Below are 23967 nucleotides of genomic sequence, written 5' to 3' on the forward strand. Positions count from 1 at the left end.
CTTCTACAAAAGAGAAGAAGTGTTCGTTTTTATCTGCCAACATCAAAGGATTTTCAAATTTTCTTGCATTGTACTTTACAACAAAAATTAATGTATAGTTTTCCCTTGCTTGTCATTTATTTTTGAAGAAAAAAAAAGAAAAACCAAATATTATTTTTTAGTACATCGTCATCATTATAATCGTTATAATATTATGGAATCATTCATTCATACATGTATGTTTGTACATACTACATTTGTAAGCATGTATTTTGAAAGTAAATTGTATAAAAAAAGAGTAAAAGAGTTTGAAAATTCCGCCGAGACTTCCTTAATATAATAGCATCTTTTAAATTCGAAAAAAGAAAAAGGCAATACAAGAAAATTCTACAATAAAAAACATGGCTGCAAATTAGTGAATAAATGGGATATTTCATTTTTATAGATACAAAAAGAGGAATGAAAATGAAATAAAAAAAATTACATAGAATTTATGTATAGATATATTGGTGTTATATAAATTCGTCCCCTTTGTCGTTTTCTTCTCTATGTTACATATTAACATCTTCAATTACATGAAATGAATATAAATTTAAAATACTAAAGTTCGGTAATTTTTCATATTTTTAAAATTTCACTTGATAGCATATAAAAAATAATATTTCATATTCAAATACATAAGTACAGAAAAAATCGGGGAGAAACATTTCAAAACCAGGGAGATAGAATAGAATGAACAATGTGCAAAGAGCATTTTATTTTTTTAAATAATATGCAAAAAATAGCTAGATTACAGACAAGAACTCTAAATATATGAATTTTTAACTCAGATAGAAATAATGAAAGGATAATTTTCGAACCTGCATTTATCAAAACCCTCTATGGTCGATAGAGGTTGTTCTCGCACCAGGAGAAATGATTGTATACTCAAACATACACCTATTCAATTTCCTTATTTCAGTATTAGAATTAATTAAAATTTCTAAGAAAACTAAAATTGTCAATACTTAATTAAAATCTATAAATAGTTAATACTAAGTGAAAAAAATAATATTAATTAATAATTGGGCCCTACTGAAAATATTATCATTTTTTATCTAACATATATGTATTTTTATGAAAATGTTACTCATTTGAATGACGCAATTTTGCTCTTAATAAATGTTTCTTTAAAAATTATTTGAATTGACGTTTATTAAGTCTAATATGGGTACAAGTTGAAATTCATTAATAATTCCCGTGAAATTATATTTGATATAAACTTTAAATAAAATAAAGTTTAAATAAAGTTTAATGTAATCTAAACTCATGAGTTCACAAGGACTAATGTTACTATTCTATCAAATACTTTCGTGTTATAATAGCGAAATGTTCTACTTTAACATTTTTCTATGAATTTAATCAATGTATGGAGATGTCATACGCATAATTCTGCTAAAATAGTTTTTACGTTTCAGTTTGAACTATGATTCCTTTATTTGTGTTGTTTTCTTAATTCTTTATGCATTTACAATATCTTCACGTCATATGGATGTGACCATATTAGTCATTCAAAAGTTTTGTCATAATTTTGCAAAAATAGAATTGATTTTAATATATTTTCAAGTAAATTTACAAATTTGTTGATTTGACATCATGTAATACTAAAAATTGATTCTTTGGAGTAGAATGAATTAGATGGTGTTGAATTTATATAAGAATGATATAAATTGCACTCTAGATTCATTTTAGACGAAATCTTTCTTATCTTGTTTGTCGAATTTATCTTGCAAAGTGAGCTTAAATTTACATCAAAATGAATATTGTTTGTTTGAACCGTTAAGAAAAAATGCGCTTGGATCTTAATATATAAAAGTTGACCTCACAAGACAGACTTTATAAGTCAAAATAAAGCCGATCATTTAATATACGTAGCTTGTCATAAAATATTTCAGTATAAAGGATTTATTTTTATTATTATGTTTAAATTCGTTATTGGTTTATTCAAGAACATGTCAATATTTATATAAAGTAGATTGTAGTCTTTTTAAATTTTATATTTCTAATAGTATTCCCTTTTATGCATACATTGATGTGTATGTACACAATTCGAACATGTACGGAGAGCAATTTTATAAAGAGACCCTTTATAAATCCTTATAATCTGTCAATACCCAATTTATAAATAATTACCTACAAAAAATTAAAAAAAAAAGGAAATTGGAAAAAAAGGATCTTTTAACATGTAAATATGCTAAAAAATAAATAAATAATAAAAAAAACACGAAAACGATTTTTATTATGAGGAAAATATTTAAATTTTATTTCACTTGATCGACAACGCTCCTATCATACACATAAGATATTTTACGTTTACAAAAACTGTAGGCTGCTATGGATATCGCACATGCATACGTTCGCTTACAGATATCGGTTTTAATAGGAAAGTAAAATAAGAATTGTAAAATGTAAAAAGGATTTATAAACGAAATATTTAACTTCTTTGCAAAAATTTACCAACCAAAAATTTATTATGTATGATACATAAGAGGCTAACTTTTTCATAAATAAAATATATTCCAATTATCAGACCTCTTATTATATTTTGAATTTATTTATTCATTTATTGGAAATTTTCTGATTTTACAACGAATGTAAGTTTTTGATGTTCATTCACAACCTACATTAACAATTTGTATGCAATGATATTTTGATGTACAGTACAAAATATTACAATAAAAAATTCCAATTTATACACGCTATTTTTGGAAAATTTTTATACATTTCTCTTTCTCATTTCAGATCTAATTTAAAATCAAATTCAATTGTTTTTTTTTTTATTTTTCATTTCCCCCTTTGAGCCTATATTTATAAATATTTATTAACAGTAAAATCTATTTTAAGACAAGCAGTTTGAGAATAAATGGGCACATATTACAAATTTTTGCGATAATTTGCAACTATTTCTAAGAGTTCTTGAAAATGAGTTTTCTTAATTAAGCTGAAATGTGGAATCTTTAAATAATGTATTTTGCAATGTCTAATTGAGTTTGTAGTTTCTAAGTAATTCATTAAGTGCCTAAATAACTAGAATTTCAATATGAATTTCAATAAGTTTTAATTTTTCATCTTTAATGTAAAACTGCTTGAGGATGAAAAGCTTGCAAATTACTGTAATCAAAATCTCTGACTAATTTAAATTTTACGAATTCATTTAACATTTAGTAAAAATTTTGTATATTATGCTAAATACCAAGTTTATTGAGGAAAAACCAACAAAAATCTGTATTTAACCCTTTTTTTCTTAATGTAGTAACAAACAATTCAAGATCATCATTTTTGTTTTTTAAAACGTATTGCTTAAGCTTTTTATTAATGGCATTAAATTTCATTCAAGATAATAAAATTTTAACATTAAAGAGTCTTGTAAACTATATAAAGTTTAATTTGATTTAAGTTACAGTAAACTTAGTAAGTAACATCCAGCCAAAAGTTTACTCACATCCTCTTAAAAGTTGTTTTTTATTTGGAGTAATAGCTAGAAATACTTGAATTTCAAGTGCAATTAGTGCAATACAATAAAAATTTTAAACCTCGGGTAGTACTTAGTTTTAGCGCCTTATGTTATGCATTTTATGGAAAAATGCTACATAATCAATATGACAATGTAGTCCGTGCATTGCATTTTATGTTTATTGGAAATTTAAAGTAATAAAGAAAAGTCTTACTGTACACCGACGTATATAAATACTTGTTTATATTCAACAGCAAAATGTTACACAATATCAAATATATATTTTTGCGCACATAAATACAGGCATATTGGGCATATGTATGCAATAAGTTTCAAAAAAAATAAGAGAAAATCTTTATAAAATATTTATAAGATGACTGAATTTTGGGTTGAGTCAAGGTTTATTTTGAAAACTCTTTTTGCTTTTATTTATTTATTTCTTTTGAACGATAAATTAGTATTACATTCGGTCGCTAGAAGTCTCCTTTTATAGATAAAAGTATTATTACAAAATTCCGTATTATATTATAGAATGTACTATAGAATATGTTGAATAGTGAATACACCTATATTAGTGTATATATGAAAATATCCTGTCATTTTATTTATTTACGTGTTTATGTATGAAAAAAAATATTGTGCATGTATCCTATGTGTAATAAATATAAAATTGAATCACAAATTTTGAGCCTCATATTTTGATTTAGCATTTCTTTTTTTTTTTTGCCATACTACAATTACATACATACACGTATGTATACATATGTATGAAATAAAATATAATATATGCTATAAGATCAGCGGATCAAATCCAATTTATATGCATGAATTTGCCTTGTGGTATAAAAGACATAAAAATAAAAAAAAGGCAGTTAACTATGTACATACATGATGTTACAATGTTAGTTATTTTTATGGGACTTGTGTAATGTACACTTATTGCAAAACGAGATACATTTTCCTATGAATACATGTAAAATAACGTGTGTGTGGATAAATATCCCATGTTGATAACACTTATGAAAGTCTTATACAGAAATAAGTCTTTAATTTCAGAAAAATATCAAACTTTTGATATTTCAAAAGCACAAAAATTTGTTATTTATTACAAATAAATCAAAAATTAAAAGATAAAGGTGATGACAAAAAAAAATTATGGTACATTTAATAATATATAATTGATTTTACTTTTATATTCCTTTAACATTTTATGTGTATTTATACAAGATGATGGTTTGTATAAAACAAGACTTTCACTGAAAAGAAAAAGAATCCTCTAAGAAGTGGTACTACCATGACGGTTTATTTGCGAGCAATTGAGCTCTTAATGTCAATCGAATTAATTGGAACAACTAAAAAGAGCTCTTGGAGGAAACTATTAGAATTAAATTACCTTCATAAGTCGTACATCGTTACATCGTTATTCCAACTATGCCCTTTATTTGAACAGGAAATATTAGACAAATAAAGAATTGTTTCAAATTTATAAATTTAATTTATCTAATTTATCATCATGCTTTCTAATTTTTCAGAAAGAAAAATTATTGCTCTACAATAATTGAAAAAAATCAAATTATTGTAGGAGTTAATAAGTTGTACTCAGAAACACAATACTAAAGAACACAAAAATTTTTGTCCATTTAACTATATGAAAATATTGCATAGTACTAAATCGAATATTGCAGAGTACCATACTGGATACTGCAGAGTTCTGGATTTTTCTAGGTATCGAATAATCCAGAATAATTTACTTAATTCCTTTAGTTTGTGTATAACTTGCTTATATTTGTAAATTATTTAAGAAATATAATTTTAATAACATTTATTCGAATTATTTCCTTAAAATACATTTACTTTTTTAATGAGAATAATTTCATTACTTACCTAAATATTTGAAAATGTTATAGTTTATTCTACCTTTTCGACATTTTAAAATAATCTTGAACTTTGGAATAACAGGGACTTTCTTCGAACTGCTTTCATTTTACTTTAAATTTTGAAAAGAGTTATTACTCATTACTAATTTGCGAACATAAGTGAACATTTAGATTAAAAATAAAGTAATTTTTAACAAAACACTTTTTTTAGCACTTTTCCAAAAAATTTTTGAAAAAAGTGCTTATTAGTTTCACTCTGTCCGTCCGTCCGTCCGTCTGTCCGTGTGTCTGTTTACAAAACTTCTACACCCTTAAAGATAGAAAGCTGAAATTTTATATGTACATAGATCTTTACTAGAAACTTATTTCCGTAGAACAAAATTTTTACCTATCTCCCCCCCTCTAGAAGTTATACCCGCTCAAAACCCTAAAAATGGCCTGTTTTAACTATTTGTTGCAATGAAACCATAAGCATTTTTGAAATTTTGCGGCTTGCTTCCCGTAGCGCGGTATACTATAGTTAAACTTTAGAAAAACAAAATGGCCGTCCAAATTTACCGTTATGTAAAGTCTTTTTTTCATATTTTTGATTTCGTTTTTCTTCTAGACCCCAGCCTGTAGCAGCTTGAAATTTTAGGGGCTTTTAGACATTAACAAATAGTTCATTTCGTTAGAAGAAAATTTTTTTCCATCTCCACCCCCTCTCAAGTTATCGCCTCTTGAAATTTGTAAAATTTGAATTTTCGACACGTTATATTTCCGAAACCGCCAGCTTTTTCAAGTTAATAGAAAGAGATTTTTACCCTCATTTCAACTTTTTTCGAAAAAAAAAAGCAAAATGGAGTGTGATTATATCGAATCGAAAACAATAAATAGAAACAATGAAAATAATTTTGAAAAATTAAAAAAAAAGAAAACAACGTCTGATTAAATTTTGTTTCTCGACATAAAAGTAGTCGGTTATTTAACAACCACTCTTAATTAATAAATGTATAAGTATTTTTTTTATTGAAATTCAAATGAATAAAGTTGGTTTTGAAAAGAAACACTTTCGCTTCAAGGAGTTGTCAATTTATATTACTGAAATTACTTTCAAAATATTTCTAAGATTGCATACCTTTAGTCTGAGACATAAAGCAAAATAATTGAAAGAGGCGTTACCATAATGTTCGTATTGCGTGGTTTAAAACAAATAAATATATTTGACGGCATAGGGTTTACCGTTAGCTTTTTGAATTTATAGAAATTTGAAAAAGATTGCGGTTTCGGAAAATTGTAGTGCTGAAAATTCAAATTTTACAAATTTTAAGAGGCGATAACTTGAAGGAGGGGGCGGAAAAAATTTTTCTTCTGACAAAATAAGCGATTTATTAGTGTCTGAGAGCTTCTAAAATTTCAGACCACTTCAAGCTGCGCTCCATAAGAAAAGCAATATCAAAAATTTCGAAAAAAGAAACTCTAGATAATGGTAAAACCTAAAGGTCATTTTGTTTTTTTTTAATGTTCAAATATGATATGCTACAAGAAGCCTACTTTCAAAAATTTAAAAAATGTTTATCGTTTCTTTAAAATAAATGGCATTATTAGGTCTTTGAGGGACTAAACTTTTATATAAAAATTTTTCTACTACAGAAATATGTGTCTGGTAAAGCTGGATTTATTTTTAAAAATTCAGTTTTCTATCTCCAAGGGTGTAGAAGTTTTGTAAGCGAGGCCATGGCGCAAAGAAACTAATAAGAACTTTTTCAAATTTTTCTTGGTAAAAGTACTAAGAAATTCCAAAAACAACAACAGTTGAGTGCAGATATTGAAGGGAAAAATCCCGCTTAAGTTGATTATCATTGACTGTATTTTACCCTATGACTTGGTAATGATTATAAATATAAACTTTTGAAATATTTAAAATTAGCTTTTAAGATTGCGCGGCAGCTACCTAAACTTGTTAAGTCTTGCCACAAAAACTTCATGCATATATCTGAGCTATAACTAGACCAGGCATGGGGAACCTGCGGCCTTAAGGCCGCATGCGGCCTTTTAACTGTTTTTTAGTGGCCTTTGTCCTTAAAAAAATTTATTTCTTATATTTCTTAAAAATTAAAATTTTGCTGCCAAATTTCCGAAAACAAATCAAACATTTAGAAAAATAAACCGTGCACATAAACTTTCAAATTTGAAAACTAAAAATTGGAAAATTCAAAGCCATGAAATTTCTAACAACGTTTGAATTCAAAATTTACATACATATTTGTTTGAAAACAAACCCATATTAATATTTAAATCCTATTAATATTATGAAATAAACTGTTTTATGTTATTTTTTATATTCTGACATAATTTTGTTTTCATCAACCTACACAAAGCAAAAACCTTTGGACTTTTTTTAAACATTGCGGCCTGATTGACTTTGCATTGACTAAAATTTGGCCTTATATAGAGAAAAGGTTCCCCATCCCTGAACTAGACAAATGACTGCCAAATTGCATATAATTGGCTTTATTATTTTTTCAAACAAGCTCAAACAATCCTGAAAGTAAATAGTCATAGTGTCGGTGTAGGGCCTAATTCAGTCAGTTAAGGTCGACAGATAAGTTTTTCCAATTTTCGTTATATTTTCAAAACTAGAATATATTATAGGAATTTAGAAAGACAGATGCATATTATACACGTAGTTCTCTTAATTTACTTTATGTTTAGTTCGTATGTGAAAAGGGATATCGCTATTTCAGGTATGTCTACGTTTTGTCGTTTAATAGCCTTATCACAAAATTTTAAGAACAGACAAACAGCACGGGAAAAACTTGTAACGTGGTTTGCTTTCTTATTATTCTTAAAGTTTTGTAAGATTTTCATGTTTTTTAATGAGATTTCAATTTTATTGTTTTTGTGCTTTTTTATGTTTCTCTCTTGTATTTTTGTTTATTTTCTTTATTGCCTTTTCGTCTTTTGTTCTTCAAATTGAGAACAAAGTTTATACATATAGGTTTTACATTTTTGCTCTGCTTAGTTTATATGCTTTAGTCAAGTTTTTCTTTTCACTGTTTTATTTATTTATTTTTTTTGTATAAATAAGTACATAAATTAATTTCAATTTATTTTTATTTTATGTATTTTAGATGGCATTCTATCAGATACAAATACGTATTGTATTATCTATTGTTGTTTATGTTGTTACTGTTATTTATGTTACTATTTTTATTATTTGATACTACTTCGCTATTATTAGTATTTGGTTTTCTTTCTTCTTTTTAATTCCTGTATTCTCAATGTAGGCAGTGGCTCGTTATAGTCACTTCACACCGACTTCTTAAAATAATATTGGTGAAATTTTGAAGATTAAAGTAGTACTTACTTAATTACAATTTATGATTTATTTTATATAGTTTTTAATTCTCAAGATTAACAACAGGTTTTGTTGTAAATATTAAGAATTTTTTGAAAGAATTCCTTTAATAAAAAAATATAACTGTGAACTCAGTCAAAATTCACACTGCAGAACAACTTAAAAAAATTTCAAAGTCCACAATATAAACAGATTTAAATTGCATGGAATGGTGTTAACGACAGTAAAAAACACGACACTGCCAATTTGTAATTTACAGACTATTTGAATTTTCTTATGTCGGCAACAAAGTAAAATTCTTTCAGGTCAAATCTAGTTGGTTGGAATTGTTAAAAAGCCTATTGAACAATTGTACTTTTGGTTTTTCCATATTTATTTGTTTTTTAGTTCCAATTTATATGGAAACCATTCAGAAATATTCTGTAAGCCGCTCATTGAACTTCTTTATTAACTTACAAAAAATATTTCTTTATTTTACTTTTTTATAAAAAAATAAACAGTAGTAATGACTAAAAGGCACATAATGATTTCTGTTTAAACGTGCTATCACTCACCATTTGGAAAAAAAATCTAAGTATAGCAATAATTCTTAAACGTAGTTTTTAAATCAGGTTTTTAAAAATGCGATTTCTTAATCATCGATAATATTCTTTGGAAATGTGTATTGTGGTAATTAAAGATTCCAAAAGGTATTCAATATACTAAGGTGTCATAACAAATGGGACACCCTACATGAATGTAATATAAAAATACAATATTATTATAACGTTGTGTGCTTAAATTATTGAGTCAAAAAAACATTAAGCGCCAAAATCAATATAACCAAGATGAGAAAAAATAACAACATTTAGAACACACAAGTGTGTATCTAAACACAAGTATATTTTATAAAGTGAATATTATGTACATATATTTTACATTGGTTTACTGAATTGATTATAAAAAATGATAAACATTATAAATGATAATGATGAAGCTTGGTGATTATGGTAAAATTTTATGATAGAAATATTGATTATCATGATGATGATAACAATCATAATTACGATTACATTATAAAATGTATTCATATTCATATAGAAACTATACATTCATATATATACATATAAATAGGCATTATTATAAATACGGATACATTGACCTAACAAGTGTTTATTTTGAATTTGAAATTAATATTGACTTTGGTTATAAATAATAATAATAATAATAATAATAATAATAATAATAATAATAATAATAATAATAACGATAATAATAGTAATAATGATAATAAAGAACATTAAATTCAATATAAATAATATTCATTTTTAAAAGGAAAATATGTGTACATGTTTGTATGTATAGGTACATGCATTAAAAAACCTATTTAAACGATTATTACCTAAAAAAAATATTTTTTTAAGTAACTAATTAGCTGTTAAATAATAAGCTTACGAGTACATTATAGAAGTATTTTTCTTATGTCAAGAAGTAAAAAAATTAATGAACAAGACTTTGTTAGAATTTAGTTTAATTTTTGGTAAAAGTTAGTGGAATTAATAATTTCCTCAAAATAAGAAACGTGTCACATGATAAAGATGAAATACTAGCAAGATTTTCTTCTTAAACTCTATATTTTATTTATGTGAATGAATAGCATTTGAAACAATTGAATATTTAAATAAATTAGTAAAACAATAATTTCTGTGATAAAAGCGAAATTTTGTAATAATTTGACTACTTTTTAGCATTTTTCCCAAAAAAAAAAAACTTGAGAAAAAGTGCTAGTTTCATTCTGTCCGTCCAAAATGATTAGAAAACATCTACATCCTTGAAAATAGAAAGGTGAAATTGCATACATACATAACTCTATGCTAGAATCTTATTTCCGTAGAAGAAAATTTTGACCTCCAGCCCTCTAAAAGTTATACCCCTCAAATTGAACTTTCAAATTGAATTGTATTTATTGTAGCGAAAACATAAGCATTTTTCAAATTTTGCAAAGGCACAAAAATAGTGGCTTGTTTAACTTAATGGAAATTTCTTCATGCAACTGCAGAACAGATGGATGACGTAATCAACGGAACGAGTTAAAGGCAGAAAAATTAATTAAAAAATTTTTCTCCTCGAACTGGACTCGAACCAGTGACCTACCGCTTTCTAGGCGAACGCTCTACCAACTGAGCTACAGAAGCATGAAGAAATTGCCGACGAAATGTTCTCTACATTGCTTATACTGTAATTCACATGATTACTAAGTATTTGTTTTGTTTACATTGATTGCTACATACAATCTACTATTGAAACACACAATAACAAGAACATATATATTTATAGGATTGTGCCTATTGCACTAATTAAATTATGAATTTTACTAATACAACATCATAGTTGAGAAATTAATAAGAATGTGCTTATTACACTAATAATTTAACTTAATGGAAATTTCATGGCTTGTTTCTTTTACCGCGGCGTACCATACTCGAACTTTAAAAAAATAAAATAGCTGTTAAAACGGTAAGTGCCATGCCATTAAAATGTATGGTTATTTTTCTTAACTCAAGTAAATTCGAGCATTATGTTTAAAGATTGAAAACACTGTTCAACCTAAATGTATGCAATTTTTATTATATATTCGTGTATAAATGAAAGTTATTTTAATAATGCAGTACATCGATAGATTGTTTTTTAAAGCTGTACTTTCACTTGTTAAAATGAAAAGTGCCACATTACAAACCATTAGTTTGACCCATCTTTATTTAATGGATTCTAGACGGCTTATTAAATATCATAACATAAAATTTGTATTGATTTGCTAAACAAATGCAAGCCATTCTTTTTCTCTTTCCTTTAGCCGGTATGTTTCGCAATAAGAAAAGGATAATAATTACTGTAAACTTATTTTCCAGAGAAAAAATTACAAATGTTATCATCAATTTATATATTTCTATATCAATTCCAAGTATGTCAATATTGGGACCAAGAAATTATTGATGCAATTTAAAAATGTATGAGTAATGAGTGGTAAAAAATGAGTAAAAACTGCATTGTTTAAATACTATCGCTTTAATGTTTGTAAACAAAACACAAGTACAAATATTCAATAAAATTTCCATAAAGAGATATTTTTGCATTAAAATAGTAAACTTGAGGTTTTCGAATTAATAGTCTAGATTAAAACTACATTTCTTAGTAAGTATTCAAATAAAACTGTAAAAACAATTAAAAAAAAATGAAATTTTTTTTTTAATTATATTTAAAATATTTTTTCTTCGCTACATATACGTAAGCATATGGTTTCTATCTTTAAGGGCCATTGACTATTTTATATAGGTGATGTTTTCACTATAATCCACCTGAAGTTATATAGTGAATATTTTAATATACTTACAAAAAATATAGTCATTCTTAAGTGCATGAGTTTTTTTTTGTTGGAAATATTTTAAAAAATATTTGTAATTCAAAAAAGTTTACAACAAAATTGAAGAAGAAAAATTTACAAAAATTTTGTATCTTAAAAAAGTATCCGAAAATATCGACAAGCATTTTATCATTTAAAAGCAGCAAAAGGTATTTAAGTTTTTGCTTTTATTCATCATATAGAGCAATAATATATCGTACTTAAACTCTGAAAGTACTTAAATTATTTAAAGCTTAGAAGAATTACCTAGGCATATTTAATAATATACCTTAGCGAGTACCAAAGTGTGTATATTTAAATTTGTGCTTTGAAATGAAATTTTCAGAGCAAAATAAAAAATAAATAAAGTTGGGTTAAACCAATAGTTTGTAATGTAGCGGTTTTCCCTTGCGAAAATTGCGTACATTTAGGATGAGCAATGAAGAAATCGTGGAAGCCTGCCTATTAGAGGAGAGGAGATAAGTAAAATTTTTTTTCTACTGAAATAAGTTTTTAGTAAAGATCTACATACGTATGTACATGTAAAATATCAGCTTTCTATGTTTAAGGGTGTAAAAGTTTTGTAAATACATCCACGGACGGAAGAACGGACGGGTGGACAGGGTGAAACTAATAAGCACTTTTTTTTATATTTTGGAAAAGTGCTAAAAATGCAACAGGATAAATCGCCTACTCAAGCAACAGAACAACGAAAAGTATATTTATTAATTTTGTTTTTTTTTTCCTTCACTCCTAGGAGGAGCAAAAGGCTAGTGCATGATTATCATGCCACAGTTTCATAGCGTCATAAAGTTAACTAGGTAAGTGACTAGCCTGCTGTAGTTTTTGTTTATTTATATTAAATATTTAAGTTATTAATATTTACTGTTTATTTTTCTTAGTTTTTTTTTAATATCGTATATTATGAACATTTGAAAATTACTTGTATAATGTTTATTAGTATTGTATATTACGTTACTGAATATAATTTTTATAGTGACCAGACCGGGGTTTGAACCAGAGACATTTCGGTTAAAGGACCGGTGCCATAACCACTACACTAATGGTTAGGTATTTTTATTAATTAGTTCTATAAAAAATATGGATATGTGAATAGATTTGACAGTTTAATGAAATGAACGTCGATTATATTTTTTAAATATATGTGTAAAATATTTCCATTTCATTATAATAAATGGTAGAATAAACTTAAGTTCCCAAATTCTTAAAACACTCTTTTAAGAGAAAACAAGGTTAGAATAACAAAAGTTAAGAATTAGCTAAAACTTAAGTAAAATTAAAACAAGTAAAAACGTTTCAGTCGCTATAAACCGGTCGAATTATACAATGTGCTTTTCATTGTTGTACAGCAATTACTCGAATTTGTGAAACCATTCTATAGAACCTTTACGTATATGTTGAGCCTATAATTGGACACACAACTGCCAAATTTCATGAATCTGACTTTATAATATTCCAAATTCTTAAATTTAGCTTGTGGAGTTGTATGGCAACCAACCGAACCGGTGCAGCCATCCTCTTAAAATTTTTGGAGCATATGTAAAATGTAACTGGGCTCACGTGTACAAAATTTCATATTTATACTTTTATTAGTTGAAATATTTAAAATAAATTCTTTGAGTTGCGTGGCAGCTACCAGAACCCGTTGGTCTAATTACAATAAAGTTCGGCCTTGGCACAAAAGAAACAACTTGTGTTGATTGCATTATTCGTTTTTGAGTTATCGTGCGATCGGACCGACGGACGGACGGACGGTCGCACGGATATGTCTAAATCAACGCAGAACTTTACGCTGAGCAAGAATAAATATAGATGCCCATACCGGAGATGACTTTTCAAGTAGTAACAAATTCCATACCAAAGTTAATATACCTTTCAGAATGTAAGAAGGTGCAGAATGTAAAAATTTTAAGACTGTTATTTCTTTATAAAAATAAATTGGGAAAAAAATTTACTATTTTAGGATAATATTTTAATGCCGTATATGTATATATTTTAATGCCGTAAATTTATGTAGGTATATTTTAGTATCTACATACATAATATTAAGGGTATGCATAATGAAAAACTTGCCAAATTTAAAAAATTGATTTTATTTGTATTCGCTTAGTTGGATATTTTTACTTCTATACTTACTTAATTATAAAAAAAAGTTTAGTAGTATGCATATTGCGTGAACGTATAGTAAATATCATATATATATTTGGCATATAGTATACTATATGTATTCGTTTTAATTAGACCTGCAAAAACTAATTTTGCCACCTGGTGTTAATAAATCGTTCCGTTAACAACAGCAAAATCTTTAACTCTTGGTTTTTAAGATGTTTTTAGTTTGATACAAATGGATATCGATTCATATTGCATTTTTAAAATACTTGCTATTTATCATAAAGTTGCAAATATTTGTGTTATATTGCTCAATAAGATTTTTTAATACACCGAGTATAGATGATAGCAATATTTTCACCAATTTATTCCGATAGATGGGTATATATACATATATAAGCACACATACTTCAATAATCATGTACTAGCCAAATACTCGTTTTTACATTATGAAGTTTGAAATAAATTTAATATGAAGTTCATTATGAAAATCAAATTAAATTGAAATTAAAGCAGCTTTAAATTTTATCCAAAATACAAGGATGTCACACTTTAAAACCATAAAAAAATATTCATCTAATTTTCATTTAAATAAGTATGGCAATCAGTTTTACGGATTAATAATGAAAATTTCCACATAACATTTTTTTTATGAATTATTATGTCATTTGTTTCTTTTTTTCTTTTATTTTTAGAAAAAAAATTGTTTTCAAGGTAAATAAGAACGCCATTCAAATCTTCCGCATATTGTTACATACATTAATATACCGTCATTTATAAACCGTCTTTCATGCTAACTTATAACTAAAAGTATGTTTAAACACATACTCGTATCAAACACAAACGAATAAATAATCAGTACAAAAGTATCCTAGAAAAGTCCTTTATGTAAATGATAAATATATTAGGTACGTTTGTGTTCATACAAAAGTACAAAGTATATGTGTGTGTAATGGAATATAAACTCATTTATAATAGACAGGCAAGCAGGCAAACGACAAAGGAAAAAAAATGTATATAAACTTCAAAATTTATTATTTATTTTTATGTCAGGTAATTTAAAGGCTGGTTTTTTAAATTACCTTGTTATTTTTATATTTTCTGGTTTAAATTTATATTTTTTTGGTCACAAGGAATAATATAAACAACTAAAAACGTTTCAGTCGGTATGAACCGATTGAATTATACCCTGCACCTTTCATTGTTGTATAGCAATTACTCAAACCTGTGAAACCATTCTATAGAAACTTCGCGGATATGTCTGATCTATAACTGAACACACAACTACCAAGTTTCGTGAATTTGACTTTATTATTTTTCCAAATATTTAAAATTAGCTTTTGGAGTTGTATGGCAGGTACCTGAACCTGCCAAGCAATTTCACTAAAACTTCGCTAATATATCTGATCTATAATTGGACACACAACTGCCAAGTTTCATGGATCTAACTTTATTACTTTTCCAAATATTTAAAATAAGCTTTTGGACTTGTATGGGAGCCACTCGAACCTGTCAAGCAGTTCCACAAAAACTTCAGAAATATCTTTGACCTATAATTGGACACACAACTGCCAAGTTTAATGAATCTGTCTTTATTATTTTTCCAAATATTTAAAATTAGCTTTTGGAGTTGTATGGCAGCTACCCGAACCTGCCAAGCAATTCCACTAAAACTTCGCAAATATATCTGATCTATAATTGGACAAACAACTGCCAAGTTTCATGAATTTGACTTTATTATTTTTCCAAATATTTAAAATTAGCTTTTGGAGTTGTATGGCAGGTACCCGAACCTGTCAAGCAATTCCACTAAAAGTTCGCAGGTATATCTGATCTATAATTGGACACACAACTGCCAAGTTTCATGAATCTAACTTTATTACTTTTCCAAATACTTAAAATAAGCTTTTGGAGTTGTATGGGAGCCACTCGAACCTGTCAAGCAATTCCACCAAAACTTCAGAAATATCTTTGTCCTATAATTGGACACACGACTGCCAAGTTTCATGAATCTGACTTTATTATTTTGCCGAATATAAAAAATTTGCTTTTGGAGTTGTATGGCAGCCACCCGAACCGGTGCAGCTATCTCATTAAGATTTTTAAAGCATATGTAGAATATAATTGGACACATGTATACAAAATTTTATATTTGTACCTTTATTAGTTTTTGAAATAATTAAAATAAACTCTTTGAGTTGTATGGCAGCTACCCGAACCCGTTGTCCGAATTGGTCCAATAACAATAGGGTTCGTCCTTGGCACAAAAGAAGCAACTTGTGAAAGTTTGGTGTCGATTGCATTATTCGTTTTTGAGTTATCGTGCGATCGGACGGACGGACGGACGGACATGTCTAAATCAACGCAGAATTTTACGCTGAGCAAGAATATATATATATGTCCATACCGCAGATGACTCCTTCAAGTAGTTACAAACTCCATACCAAAGTTAATATACCCTTCACGAAGTGCAGGGTATAAAAATGAGCTAAATAAGTTTACGAATTGAGAATTTTTCGTACGTAAAAAACTAGGCAAAGGTTGAATTTGGGATTGAAAATTACATTGAAAATACAAAATACACTAGAACGTTTCTACATAAAAAAATAATTAAAAAAAGACTGTCTCCGATAAATTTAGAGATTAGAAAAAAATATTTGCTACCAATAAATACTTAATGTAAGTTGCTGATTATGTGTTTTTACTTTGTAACATAAATGCTTTACTTTGTAAAATATGGAGAAATGCTACGAGCACAATGTAGATCTTCATTTGCTCTTTATTGACTATAAACAAGCTTTTGATAGTGTAGATAGAATTAAATTAGAAATAGCACTGAAAAGACAAGGAATACCGCAAAAACTTATAAATTTAATGATAATGACAATAAAAAATTCAAAAGCCAAAATAGTTTTACAAGGACAAACCTCGGGTGCATTTGAAATTAAAACTGGTGTGAGACAGGGAGATGCACTATCTGCACTAATGTTTAATCTTCTTCTACAACATGCTTTAGGAAAATGTTATACTGATGGTAACATTTTTTCAAGAACGTCACAAATAATGGCATATGCAGATGATGTTGTTATAATTGGGAGAAGTGTCAGGGCCATGTGTGAAGCGTTCGTAAAAATCGAAAATGAAACATCAAAAATCGGTTTAAAAATAAATGAGGCAAAAACAAAATACCTAGAAATGTCTAGAGCACCGAGAAGGCGACAATTACAAAATATGACAATTGGTCAATACAATTTCGAACGTGTAACAAGTTTTAGCTACCTTGGGGCTGTAGTTCGCAACGACAATTGTATGCACTATACCATAAATGATAGAATACAAGCGGGCAACAGGAGCTATCACGCCAACAAGAAACTCATACAATCGAATCTACTGTCCAGACGAACCAAGCTAATTATATATAAAACAATTATACGTCCAGTTGTGACATATAGTAGTGAGACATGGTCAATGACAAATGGTGATATGCTAGCCCTGCGAGTATTTGAGCGAAAAATATTAAGAAAAATTTTCAAAGCAAGAAGATTGGATAATGATGAATATGAAAGACGAAGCAATAGTGAATTAGAGCAGTTAATAGGGGGAGAAGATATCGTTAGATTTATAAAATTACAGAGATTAAGATGGGCAGGACACGTGGCCCGAATGGATGATGAAAGGGCACAGTTCAAGATTTTTAATGGTCGTCCTTACCTCAGTCGTGCAAGAGGTAGACCAAGAACAAGGTGGGTCGACAATGTAGAAAGCGATGCGCGAAAGCTAGGGATCCAAAATTGGAAAACATCGGCGCAGGAAAGGACAACTTGGAGGCAAATTGTGCAGAAGGCCAAAGCCTACCCCGGGCTGTAGTGCCAAATGATGATGACTTTGTAACATATGCAGACAAAAACGTACATGTCTCAATAAATTTAATACCGCAAACCACTTACCCAAATCCAGCTTGATACGGAAAGATATAATATATGTTGATATTTGTGTTACGAACACTCATATATTGTATATTTTTTAAATCAAAATTCTATAATTTGTAGATTTTAAAAAAATTTTTTCTGCTATTACTTAAGCTATCGTGAATTTTCAACTTTTAACTTAAATAATTGATGCAATGTTTTATTATTGTTGCTATAAACGAGTCCTTTCTTTGTTAACTACAAAAGATAGATGCTGTTCATATAAACTTGTTACAATGACTATACAATTTGCGAAAGATTATTGAAACGTGTGTTAACAGTAGTAATTTGTCATTACGGTTTCGAAAAATAAAGAAATCAAAGTTAAAAGAAAGAACGTTAAGGTTCTTTGCAATTTAATACAAAGAGTATAATACAATTCAATTTTACAATATTGTTCTTGTTGATCTCATTTTTTAGCACTTTTCCAAAAATTTTTTGAAAAAAAGTGCTTATTAGTTTCACGCTGTCCGTCCGTCCGTTCGTCCGTCCGTCCGTCTGTCCGTGTGTCTGTTTACAAAACTTCTACACCCTTGAAGATAGAAAGCTGAAATGTACATAGTTATGTACATTTCAGCTTATGCATTTATATGTACATAGATCTTTACTAGAAACTTATTTCTGTAGAACAAAATTTTTACCTATCTCCTCCCCTCTAGAAGTTATACCCCCCCAAAACCCTAAAAATGGCCTTTTTTAACTATTTGTTGCAATGAAACCATAAGCATTTTTGAAATTTTGCAAACGCAGAAAAGCAGCGGCTTGCTTCCCCTAGCGCGGCATACTATATTTGAACTTTAGAAAAACAAAATGGCCGTTCAAATTTACCGTTATCTAAAGTCCTTTTTTTGCAAATTTTTGATGTCGTTTTTTTTCCAAACTACAGCCTGTAGAAGCTTGAAATTTTAGGAGCTTTTAGACATTATCAAATAGTTCATTTCGCTAGAAGAAAATTTTTTTCCATCTCCACCCCCTCTCAAGTTATCGCCTCTTGAAATTTGTAAAATTTGAATTTTTGACACCTTATATTTCCGAAACCGCAAGCTTTTTCAAATTTCTATTAACGCAAAAAGTTAACGGTAAATTCCATGAAATTAAAAAATATAATTATTTTTCTTAACTCACAAAATTAAACCATAAAATCGAGCATTATGTTAACCCCACTTTATATTAATTTTTGCTTTATTTCAAAGACTGCATAAATCATTCATCCTAAATATATGCAATCCTAGAAATAGTTTTGTATATGAATGAAAATAATTTTAATAGTGTGATAGGTACATAGACTACATAGACTGTATTTAAAAGCAAAATTTTCATTTGTTGAAGGGAAAAGTGCTACAATACAAACCATTGGTTTGACCCAACTTTATTAAAATTTCAATAATAGCTAATTGTTTTTCTGAGCTACAGCTGAAATTTGTAATACTTACTTTATTTTTACATACATATTTTTTAATTAAATTTTAAATTAATTTATTTTGTCTTACGAAATAAATATCGCGGCCTTGAATTTGTAAAATAATGCCATTTAATTAGTATTTATATTTAAAAATGTATTTCTTTTTAATAATAAAAATTTTTTGAAGAATTCTCATTTTTTTAATAGTCCTTGCACTTTGATGTTATTTTCTTCTGGATTTTGTTTTAAAATTTTTTTTATTTGAAGAAATTAAATTTTTATTGCATAATTAAAGAAAATTACCGACTTTGTTATTTTCAATTTATCAAAATTGACATCGTGGAAGAGGTCGGTATCATTTACTAAATCAGTGAAAGAGAAACTCACTATTGAAAAAAAAGTAGCGAAAAACGAAATTTTTTTTTAATTCGTAAATATATGTCTTCATTTGAAATGTTCGTTTTAATTATCTTGAATTGTAGAAAATAAAAAATGGTAGACAACATTTACATAAACTTGTGAGATCGAACCTATTGTAACATCGCCTTGTAGACACCTCTTAGTCAAAATTGATTTGTGTCCTATTTTAATTTGAATCCCTTGATGGCTTAATTTTGAGAATCATTGTCTTCTTCTTCTTCTCTCTTTGTCGTTGTCTAATATTTGGAATAGGCTCTCCTTGTCCTGCCTCTATAGGAATTCCTATCCTTTCCAGGTTGTCGTCATTGATGTCTTTATTTATAATGTTAAGCTATATGGCGGTTGGCCTTCCTCTGTTCTGGTTGGTTCATCGATGTTGAGTGCGGTTTTTACGATATGGTTTTCGTTCCTCCTCATTATATGTTTTTCTGTTGGTATTATAAAATGACCCTGTAAACGCAAGGTGTTTTTTGGATTCTTATGCGAACTCTCGCCAAATAGTAAGAAGAGATACTCATATAAAATGTTCCATGGCATTCGATCTTTAATTTCAGATGCGAGAAAATTCATCACTAAATTAAGTAGAAGAGGACTAAGCGCTGACCCCTTGGTGTATAAGGCTTTCCCAACCCGGTAATCAACCTTGTTAGGAATGGAGTCTGTCATACCACATGTAGTTCGGATCTGCGTAGTTCTATTCGTATACATATCTTGAATCAAACGTACAAAGTTTTCTGCGACTTTGTGTGATCTTTTCACACCAGCTCTTCTTGGTACATAATCAAAGGCCTTCTCGAGCTTCAGGAAAACCATGAAGTTTTGTTATTGTCAATGAGATTTAAAAAGATTATACGAAATTTGAAAAAAAATTTAAGTAAGAATAGCAATTTTTCTCTGGAACACATTTAATATTAAAACTTTTTCAACTAAAATCATACCTTTTCAACTCAAATTCTTGCCAACATTGCCTGTTCCATAGCTAGAAACGGATTGATATCAGCTACTTTAAACTATCGATAGACGCGAAATTTCGAACAAATTATTAATATTCTCTCTACTAATTCTGTTTGAGAACTGTTTTGAACATCGTCTTTCATGTTTCTACATCCTGAGAGAAACTTTTTAAAAAAACATGCTAATATGGCCATGCCGTTTACGGTTGCAATGGTTTTGAAAAACTTTGCAAAAAAAGTCCTTCTACAGCTTAAAATAGGTGAGTATTCAATTTTGACAAAAAATTAACTTTTTTATTTTTAGTTCTATAAATATAAAGTCACGTTTCAAATTTCAAATCGCACTCGTTATTGAATCAAAGTTCATCCAATAAAATTCACAAAAATAATCTAAAATACCTGGCATAAATGAAAGATATGCCTTTTTTGGATAAATATAAAAACGAAAGAAGAAGAAAAGCATGCTAAGAACCATATGGTGATCAAGAAGAATAACAAAATACTCGTTGAACACTTCTAAATTTCCTGATATACATTCATAAATAATGTTTAATATCTAAATCCAGGCAAGAAATTCTAGATGGATGTATAGTTTTTTTTGTTTTTTTTTTGAAGGTATGCATGATTATACATTTCTGTCATATCGAAGAAAACAAAATAAAAGACGTTTGTAAAAAAACAAAAAATGAAAACATTGTTAAATTTTTCTTCTTTTTTTTGTTTTGGTTAATCACCTCTGCTCCTTTCATAAAAAACGACATGCAGACATGTAAGCTAAAAAAAGATATGGTTTTATTTTTAGCATATATGTAAGTATTGGTGGCATAATATGAGTTTTCAGAATAACGCGTGGTAATAAGACCAAAAGTTTTTCAACATTGAAAGACTTTTGATTGTTAAGTAAGCCATCTATTGCTTCACTAAACTTGAAAATGATGATTATGAATTTAAATGCTCTGCATTAGCAATTTCTTTAAATTTTTTTTAAGAAAGTATTTTATCCATTTTTCACAAGAAAAGCAAGTTCTCTACATTTATATGTGTTTATATATATATATTTAAAGAAACCGCATCACATAATTCAAAGTTATCTCATAACAAAAACATTTATGAATTCTGATGTAACATGCTTTGAGAATTTGTAAAATATCACTAAAATATAAAGATCTTTTAGGCCAATTAAAAAAAATTAGAATTTTTTTTGTAAAATAAAAAATGAAATTATGGTAAATGAAATGAAGTCGAACAATTCTGGCGCAAATCCAAAGGATTTTACGTTTTGGAACACAAAATTTATTTTATCAAATCCTAAAAAAACTGTACTTAAGGCAGAAATATAGTTAGACACGCAGTATTCTAGGTTTATTCCTTTATAAATTTTTGTATAGATTTTATCGCAAACAAAATTGATTTATGCAAATATTTATAGATCAAAAGGATATCAGTAATCTTATTAAGAGTTTTATTAAATGATTGTTTGTATGTATATATATAGTAGTAGTACTTTCAACACATTTCCAAATAATGTGAGAATTAAAGTGTTAAAGTGTGAAACTACTCTGTCCGCTCATCGGTCCCTGCATCAGCCTGTTCTTCCTACATGTCTGGACATGTTTATAAAACTTTTTCATTCTTGAAGATAGAAAGTTAAAATTTTATATACATATAAACATAGATCTTTACTAGAAACTCATTTCCGTAGAAGAAAATTTTTGCCTACCTCCTGCCACCTCAAAGACATAAAAATGCCAATTTTTAATTATTTATTGTAGCGAAACTATAAGCATTTTTCAAATTTTGTTATTTAAAATCCGTTTTTTCAAAATTTTTTATATCTTCTGCACTAAAGGTGGAAAAAAATTTTCTTCGTTAGAGAGGGTTTTCACCCCCTCTCAAGTTATTGACTGTAGAAATTTGTATAATTGGAATTTTTGGCACTGTAAATTTCCGAAACTGCAAGCTTTTCTAAATTTCAATATAAATTCAGAAAGCTAACGGCTTTAATTATGTTAACCCCTCTTTCAATTTTTATTGTTTTACTTCAAAGACTAAATGTATGCATCATGTATCTTTCAAATATATTCGTATATGAATAAAAGTAATTTTAAAAATGTATTATTAGTTAGAGTAGTTTTAAAAGGACTAGATATATTTACTAGATTAGTTTTAAGAGGACTATTTTCTCTTATTGAAAAGAAAAGTGCTGCATTACAAACCTTAGGTTTGACCCAACTTTATTTATGTGTGAAATTAAGTTTACATTGTTATTCAATAGCAGTTTAAATTTTTAATAATAAAAGAAAAAATTAATGTAAGCGAGACTAGAAATTTTAAGAATAGGTTGATGAATGAACCATCAAAATTATTATCTAAGATTGGAATATTTATTAAAAGTTTTTAATATTATTTGACATGATTTGAGATCAGATGAAATTGTTTTTAAATTGAATATTAAAATTTTAAGCTTCAAAGCTTCAAAAATTTAGGACGTATATAAATAATTCATTTGAATGTTAACTGTGTGGTAAAGTTCTTACTTCTATTTACAGATTACAACGTCACAAATTATAAATCTGCAAACGAACAAGCAAAGATTCCTCTCTACTATATATTTTTTTGAAATCTTTTTTTTTATTAAGTAAGTACTTATTACATTTACGTACAAATATAAAAAAAAATTGTGCTAGGAAAATAAACATTTTAATTTATATCCATTAAATAAGCAAATTAATATCATAAATGCGTCAAACTAAATCTACATACTTAAAGACGAAGTGGATAATTTTTTTGAATTGATTTTAGTCAAGCCAAGTTGTAAATATGAAACAATTTATTAACATCCCGAAATCCATTACGTAGTTTTTCTTCGTGACGTCGAAGAATTTATTATAAAAAATCTGCAAATATATTGTAAGTAATAGTTAGATATGCATAAATATATTATAAGTACCTACACTTGTCTTTAAAGCTTTCCCCAATAACGAGTATAGCAGGGTTTTAAAATATCAGAACTAAAAAAATTCTAA

At 27.7% G+C, this 23967-nt stretch overlaps 2 protein-coding genes across 4 annotated transcripts in view; both read right to left on the reverse strand.

The window, feature by feature from the left end:
- Positions 1 to 23967, reverse strand: part of LOC129606173 (protein slit-like) — a 178638-nt gene that overhangs the window by 129249 nt on the left and 25422 nt on the right. The gene's annotated exons all lie outside the window — the stretch shown is intronic.
- LOC129606444 (uncharacterized) lies at positions 20307 to 21085 on the reverse strand. The gene is made up of 3 exons (XM_055516779.1): positions 21047 to 21085; positions 20948 to 20998; positions 20307 to 20786 (listed from the first exon to the last, which is right to left on the reverse strand). Exons 1-3 carry the CDS (start codon positions 21083 to 21085, stop codon positions 20307 to 20309), a joined length of 570 nt encoding a protein of 189 aa, XP_055372754.1.

Source organism: Condylostylus longicornis, unplaced genomic scaffold (genome assembly GCF_029603195.1).
Source record: "Condylostylus longicornis isolate FDR11 unplaced genomic scaffold, ASM2960319v2 ptg000018l, whole genome shotgun sequence".
Classification (NCBI taxonomy): Eukaryota; Metazoa; Arthropoda; class Insecta; order Diptera; family Dolichopodidae; genus Condylostylus; species Condylostylus longicornis.